Below are 8,338 nucleotides of genomic sequence, written 5' to 3'. Positions count from 1 at the left end.
CTGGACATGCAAAGGGAAGACGATGGAACTGTCAGACACAAAAAAGAGGAAGACCACTGAGAAGCTTCATGGATCATTGCTGAAAAAAACATGCAGAAGGTTGGTGTGGCAAAGGCGGTAATCTGCTGTGGTGACCCATAAAAGGAGCAGCTGAAAGAAGAAGCACATGGTGGTTCTAATGGAAAATGGAAACTTCAAACTCTTTTCTATGTTTAAGCAATCGACATGTCAAATTCTTTACACACAGAACTCAAACCCTGACCAAGATCACTTGGGGTCTGTCATACATTACTTGTACCACCAGTACCCATCTGCCATAGGGTCAGGGGCAGAGTTCACTCTGGACGACTATTCACGCTCACATTTAGAATCACCATCTAACCTAACTCCACTAACTACATGTCTTTGGACTGTAGTTACTGGGGACATTCAAACCCATGCAGACAGAACACAGAGGAAGGCTCTGGCCAGATGATGGATTCAAACCCAGGGTCTCCTTACCTGAGTTCTTGCTGTGAGGCAGCAGTGCTATTAGCACCACCGTGCTGCCCTGCGCTGTTTAGATATGTATGGTCAATACCCATGTAGGGCCAGGCATTGAGGGGAAAAAACAAACCAAAAACAATAATTAAATAAATCTTCCTTGCGACATTATTTTGGAGCAACGACAGTAAAAATATTTTTATCTGATTTGATTGTGACTGGTGCTTTTATACATGTAGTTTTACTGAATTTGACTAATTACATTACAGTTAATTTATAAATGCGGATTATAAATGCCAGTTATTGTTTTATTTATTTATTCATTTATTTATTTTTATACATTAGTTTAATTTTTATATTTTATTCTTTATCTTCTTTCATTTATATTTATTTGTACCTGCTCTCGGAGCAGTATTTGTGTACTCTGGCGCCTCCTATCGGCGAACTGCGCAGCTTCATTTGATCACCTGGGTGCTGCACGCGGCTGGTGTGGTGCAGGTAAGAGTTAAATTAAAGTTAAGCATAATGTGAGTGATGTTTTAAGGTAAACTTGCATGTGAACGCATAACTTAGTGCTTTCCGTGTATGTTATCTGCTCCCTATTGTTTTCTTCCCACAGGAAGCTCACAAACTTTTAGCAGCCGGCATGACGATAGCTGTTGATAACGGCGCTAAAGTTGTTAGCCCGCTAACAGAAAACAGGGCGCCTACATTCACTGGGGTTAAAAGAGCACAAAGCTAGCTAAGTGTCAGTTAGTATGTTTGGTTATTGTTAAGGAAACATTGTTTACGATTTAAATTATTTATTGTGTATATTTTTTTATTAATACCAATGAAAATAACTATTTGACAGAAAAAAGTAAGAAAGGTGTTGACTGAAAAGGTTTAGGCTGAAAGTTTAGCTTAATGGACCGCCATTGCTTTCTACACACCAACTAAATTTCACCAAAAACAATCATCAGTCAGTATATGCACTAGACAAAAAATGAATTGCACAGTTTTAAGTCCTCATTAAAACCATTCCCCAAGTTTAGACTTTTTATATAGTCCTGTGCAAAAGTTTTGAGCCACCCCATCTTTTTTTGGTATTGTAAAAGGAAAAAGAATGAGATGGGTGCAGAGATTTATTAAGCATTTGCAAACATAAATGGAAAAAACAGTATAAGAGGCAAAAACAGGTTTTTTACAATTAATGAAAGTCAATAATGGTATGGATGCCTCTTTTAGACAGATTTTCTTGTAATTTCTTTAAGTAGTCTTCAGGAGTAGTTTTCCAGGCATCCTAAAGGACACCCAAAAGCTTTTGGATGTTGGCTGGCTTTTGTTCCCTCTTCTGACAAATTGATCGCACACTGTTTCAATACTGATGAGGTCAGAGCTCTGGGAAGACCAATCCATTACAGATACTGTTTCACTGTGGGTGGGGGGGATTTTTAGTTCCATGTGGCGTTTACTTCATTGGCAGTGTGGTTGGGATTATTGTCATGCTGAAAAAAAATGAAGCTACTGCTAATCAGACGATATCCAGATTTGTCAGCTCAAAGCTGCCTATTCACACTAAAAGTAAATGTTTGTGAATCAGACTTTAATACAGGAAATATGTTTAGAAACGTCACTAAAACCAACATTCCTTAGTATAAAGGGAAGGAGACTTGTCAGTAATTTACATTTGAAAGTATTATGTTCTCAGTGTCAGTCACTGTAAGAATTAGGCAATCTCTTTGATATGTAAATAACCTGAGGTCTGTTGGTGCCGTTAATGACATGTTTTCATTATTAACTAAAGTCTCTAAAGAAGTCCAAGTATAACATTTGTGTCACTTTTGGTCTAATCACACTCGACTCACACAAATCATCTAAGAAATTCAGCCAATCTCTTCCATCTGTTTCACAGGTGAAGCGATGCCTCAGGCTTGTATGAACTTTGAGCCTAACAGAAGGGGAACCTATCGCAACAGCTGTAAAACCAATGATCTGATCAACAACACAGGTTTGGTTAATGGAGCAGTTGTTTACAATGGATGCTCAGCTTCTGCCAGCAGAATCAGTAGGAGCACACCAGCTGGCACACAGCATGGTCCTAAACCCACATACAGGATTAACGATTATTTTAACTATGGCTACAAAGGCAAGAGTACAAAAGCAGCACCCTCAGGGACCCTCAAGAAACAAGCATGCAAAATTCCAGCTCTCTGTGATGCCCCAGCATCTGATGGAAATGGCAGTAAAGATCTTCTGAGTGGTAACTCAGCCAAAGTTAGTGCTCCGCCCAGTAACATTGACCAAAAGGTACCAGATCCCAGCCTATCAGCGTCAGGGAAGAAGAAAAGATGGAGGAGATCGAGACACAAGACGAGGTGCATCACTTATCTTAATCTTAAAGTTCTCAAGTCCAGCCTATATATACCTATATGTGTTGATTCTACTTCAAATCAACATGTTTTTAATGGTTTTGCAGTGGACCATTAATAACAGCCCTAGAGTAGCAAGATTTACTACTGCAGAGGCCCTGAGACAGATAAGTAATACTTAATGCTCAGATGATGGAGATGAGTCAAGTTTACTCCCTTCTGCATAAAAACAAATACAAACATTTGTGAAAGAATGGGTTGTTCTAAAGACCTCACTAAATCTGAGTGGGGTACTGTAATAGGATGCCACTTTTGTAATAAATCGGTTAAGTTTGTGAAGTTCTTCCCTCATAAATTACAAACCATTGAAACTCAGCCCTGAAGTACAGAACAAGGTGCATAAAAGTCAACTGTAAAGTTTGATGGAGGAGGGATAGTGCTATGGGGTTGTTTTTTAGGGTTAGCCAGGGTCCTTTACTTCAAGCAAGGGCAGTTCTCAATTCTATGCTTCCAGCTTTATGGGAACAGCCTAGGGAATGCCATTCCAGTGGGACTGTGCACAGAGCGAGGGGGATTCAGATGTGTCCATAGATTGAATATGTGAAATTATAAAAGCTTCTGTAGTCCAGACAATTTCACACTATAATTTTGTATTGGAAACAGTCATTAAAACTATTTCTGTACAAAAATTATACTCATGAAGTAGAAGAATAAATGCTTTCAGTCCCAACTTGAGTGAAGTTTCAGCTGAGACGACAGAATATTGAATGCTTTAGTTATTATTTTAGATAACGGCTTATCTTGCTGTGAGTAACATATGAGAGTGATATCAATATTCTTGTGCATATCTGTCTCTTAAATCTCCAGCCAGCACAGTATGAACACTAAAAACATAATAGTTAGGCTCAAATCTGTCTGTAGATTTACACACAGAGACTTAAGGGATATCATTCTGTCCAGGTAAAAAGCATAAATCATTGTGAATCCATTTCACTCGTTTCGGTGCAAATTAAAGTGATAACAGGTGCATCAGAGCGACATAAACATGTACATGAGCAGCCCGCTGGAGGTTAATTCTTTGCACAAAAGAGCAGATAACCGTCCTGCTGCCCTTCTATCACCCTGACCAGCTGCTCTTGTATAAACAGCCCATCTTCCCATAGCTCTTTAATGCTTGAGACTGAGTGGAGAGATGCATCAAAGCTTCTTCCAGCACCAAGTATGGATGTGAAGAATGAGTTGTGCATATCATACTGAATTATTATATTCAGTGAAAACGTATGGGAATGGTAAATTATTTTTTTCATCTCATTCACATAATGACAGCATGAATTAAAGCATACAAATACTCTATAATACTCATAAATATACCTTTATTTGTAGAGCACTTTTTAAAGCACACAGTTACATTAATTCCAACATTAATGGTTTTATGCACACATCAGATGTAAACTGTGGCCAAAAATACTGCCTCTTAACAACCTGAAATGTATTTCAGATATGTAATTAATTTCCCTTCCCTCTGATTATGGAACACTTTAATTAACATGAGCCCTCTTGCAGAGACAAAGAAGTCGTCTACCCGGAAATTCTTTCACCCACACACACAGAAGCGGAGGAAGACTGGGAAAAAGAGATCCAGGAGGGCACACGCTCTGACTGGAAAAACATGTGTTTTGGGGCCAGACCTTATGGTAAAGAAAAAACATTTTCATGACATCTACTCTCTTTACAGTACTGAATTTAAATGTCTTAGTTATTATATACATGCATAAGTAATAAGTTTATAAATTAGTGTTGTTGTAAGGTTGATTACTGAATATATCTTTACCACTGAGGTCAAACAAGGGAATTTTAAAGTTTACCTGATGTGTATTAATAGTAGTAGTAGTCATTACTTTTTCTGTCATAAAGGAAAACTGCTGAAACCAAAGTCCTTAGAAAAGTGAGTCTTGCCACACAGAGCCACTTTTGAAATGGCTCATTGCAGTTATAAAGTGTTATCTACATTTCCTTTCATTTAAATGGTCAACTGTGCATAAAAGTGCCAGGATATATACTAAATTAAAAATCAATATTAGAAACAGCAAATTTCAGTCCTTCAGCATCCTGTTTTCATTGAAGCTGATGTTACTGTAGGTGTCAGTACTACTTTTAGGATTCAGGCCATGACGTGTGTTGCTGCCTGTTTCAGGTCCAGAAGACGTCCTCCGTTTTGCTTTGCAAGACCTGACACTGAAGCAAAGGGACACAGCAGCCCTGCCAGTGTCAGCCAGTTACAACCCAGCGGTGCACCACCCACACCCCTTGATATGGTCCCGTCACATCATTCCCACTGAGCCAGACCAATTCGCAGACGCTGACTAGTAAGCTGGGCGTATGCCTATATGTTAAAATAATGGTTGATATGAGAATTAACAACATCTGTTTCTAAAATATTTGTTTCATTCTCATTTGGTTTAGTGGAAAACATTAAATTTAACTTTATTGGTAAAAGATTGTGCGGTGGAGTCTAGGTTACCATCTGGTTGTTTTTTATTGTAGGTTCTATTTTATATTTAAAATTCAGGTTTTATATTTGTTTTATATTACAACAAAATACTTTGGATTTTGTGATCTTAAAGGTTGGTTTTATTTCAACTACTACTTTTAGTTTCATTGCTGCAGTTAGTGCTGTTTCTCACACAGGTCATGCATTTCCTGTTTCGTTTTTATCTTATATTTCCATTCTTTTTCTTGTCTGTGCTAAAAGAGCAAAAATACTAGTTTTAACTGTTTCTTTGTGTTTTAAAATGCCTGAAGTTAATACCATGTTGTTATGAGTTGCTCATTTGAGCTGAAAGATCTGTTTAATCTGTTTATAAACACCACCTGTTCACAGCAAGTACATGAAGTAACTATTTTAATTTGACACTCATGGGATAGTCGATTTAACCAAGAAAGTATGGTTTGATTATGTAATAACAAAGTGATTTTCTGGTTGTTCATGTCATTTTTATTACCATAATAAATCACATTTTCTTCTAACTTGTGCTTAAACCCTGCATGTTTTCATCGCCACTGTCAAAAAATGTTATTAAACAAGAAGGCCCACCTTCTTTTCACCATTTAACCACAAACAAATGGATTTGAAATCTTACCATCTGTTGCTACTTAACGTATCTTTAGAAGCAATAATGGCTTCTGGCCACTAGATGGCAGAGTGGATATAAGATCTGCTAGTTATTTCCATACACCTCGGGGAGTTCAATGGGTTCATTCCCAAGGACTTGAGAGACAGAGGCATTTACTTGCATAGTGCTCAGCCCATTTCTCCCTGGTGTTGAATTCAGAATGCAATAAGACACTGAGCTGATTAATGCCATTTAGTTGTACTAAATATGTTTACAGACGCAATGTTGGCAATATTTTTATAATCAAATGGGTCCATTTAAAATGTTTTAATATGAAGTAGCAATTGGTAACAAGTAGCAATTTTCATTTTTTTTCTTTAAGCACAATAGTAGCTCTGAAATGAATCAATCAAAACCTGTTCAAGTGCAGATTTTCAGCTCTAATTCAAGCAGCTGAACAGAAATACTGCCTCAGCTGTTGGGGAATTACCACCATCTACAGTGGGGCAAAAAAGTATTTAGTCAGCCACCGATTGTGCAAGTTCCCCCACTTAAAATGATGACAGAGGTCAGTAATTTGCACCAGAGGTACACTTCAACTGTGAGAGACAGAATGTGAAAAAAAAATCCATGAATTCACATGGTAGGATTTGTAAAGTATTTATTCGTAAATCAGGGTGGAAAATAAGTATTTGGTCACCTCAAACAAGGAAAATCCCTGGCTCTCACAGACCTGTAACGTCTTCTGTAAGAAGCTTTTCTGTCCCCACTCGTTACCTGTATGAATGGCACCTGTTTGACCTCATCATCTGTATAAAAGACACCTGTCCACAGCCTCAACCAGTCAGACTCCAAACTCCGCCATGGCCAAGACCAAAGAGCTTTTGAAGGACACCAGGAAAAGAATTGTAGACCTGCACCAGACTGGGAAGAGTGAATCTACAATAGGCAAGCAGCTTGGTGTGAAAAAAATCAACTGTGGGAGCAATCATCAGAAAATGGAAGACATACAAGACCACTGATAATCTCCCTCGATCTGGGGCTCCACGCAAGATCTCATCCCGTGGGTCAAAATGATCATGAGAACGGTGAGCAAAGATCCCAGAACCACACGGGGGGACCTGGTGAATGACCTGCAGAGAGCTGGGACCAAAGTAACAAAGGTCACATCAGTAACACACTACAATGGCAGGGAATCAAATCCCGCAGTGCCAGACGTGTTCCGCTGCTGAAGCCAGTGCATGTCCAGGCCCGTCTGAAGTTTGCCAGAGAGCACATGGATGATACAGCAGAGGATTGGGAGAATGTCATGTGGTCAGATGAAACCAAAGTAGAACTTTTTGGTATAAACTCAACTCGTCGTGTTTGGAGGAAGAAGAATACTGAGTTGCATCCAAGAACACCATACCTACTGTGAAGCATGGGGGGTGGAAACATCATGCTAGGGGCTGTTTTTCTGCCAAGGGGACAGGACGACTGATCCGTGTTAAGGACAGAATGAATTGGGCCAAGTATCGTGAGATTTTGAGCCAAAACCTCCTTCCATCAGTGAGAACTTTGAAGATGAAACGAGGCTGGGTCTTCCAACATGACAATGATCCAAAACACACCGCCCGGGCAACAAAGGAGTGGCTCCGTAAGAAGCATTTGAAAGTCCTGGAGTGGCCTAGCCAGTCTCCAGACATCAACCCCATAGAAAATCTGTGGCGGGAGTTGAAAGTCCGTGTTGCTCGGCGACAGCCCCAAAACATCACTGCTCTTGAGAAGATCTGCATGGAGGAATGGGCCAAAATACCAGCTACTGTGTGTGCAAACCTGGTAAAGACCTATAGTAAACGTTTGACCTCTGTTATTGCCAACAAAGGTTATGTTACAAAGTATTGAGTTGTATTTTTGTTATTGACCAAATACTTATTTTCCAACCTGATTTACGAATAAATTCTTTACAAATCCTACCATGTGAATTCATGGATTTTTTTTTTTCACATTCTGTCTCTCACAGTTGAAGTGTACCTCTGGTGCAAATTACTGACCTCTGTCATCATTTTAAGTGGGGGAACTTGCACAATCGGTGGCTGACTAAATACTTTTTTGCCCCACTGTATACCCTGTCCCCTATTTTCAGGGACTCAAATGTAGACATATTAACTTAACAAATATTTTAGATTTCTTTGTTGAGGATTCTTCACAAGCAGTGACTGCCTGAAATTTGGAATTCATAAACATGACCAACTAATAGGTTTCCTCCTTTGTGATCCTTTGCCAAACCTATACTGAGGCTGTCTTCAGTGTTTGTTTGAAGGATTTTAGGCCATTATGTTTGCTTTAAGCGAGTGGAATGCTGTTCTGTCAGGTTCAGATCAGACCAAATAACAGGTTTCCTCCTTTGTG

General features: G+C 39.1%; 1 protein-coding gene across 1 annotated transcript; it reads left to right on the top strand.

Annotated features, from left to right (window-relative positions):
• The first annotated feature begins 887 nt into the window (after positions 1-887).
• LOC146516727 (uncharacterized) lies at positions 888-6,440 on the top strand. The gene is made up of 4 exons (XM_085162915.1): positions 888-981; positions 2,378-2,840; positions 4,398-4,528; positions 5,029-6,440. Exons 2-4 carry the CDS (start codon positions 2,386-2,388, stop codon positions 5,199-5,201), a joined length of 759 nt encoding a protein of 252 aa, XP_085019041.1. The 5' UTR covers positions 888-981; positions 2,378-2,385; the 3' UTR covers positions 5,202-6,440.
• Positions 6,441-8,338: the final 1,898 nt, after the last annotated feature.

Source organism: Neolamprologus multifasciatus, chromosome 6 (assembly GCF_963576455.1).
Source record: "Neolamprologus multifasciatus chromosome 6, fNeoMul1.2, whole genome shotgun sequence".
NCBI lineage: Eukaryota > Metazoa > Chordata > Actinopteri > Cichliformes > Cichlidae > Neolamprologus > Neolamprologus multifasciatus.
This window is presented reverse-complemented; position numbering and strand designations above follow the sequence as displayed.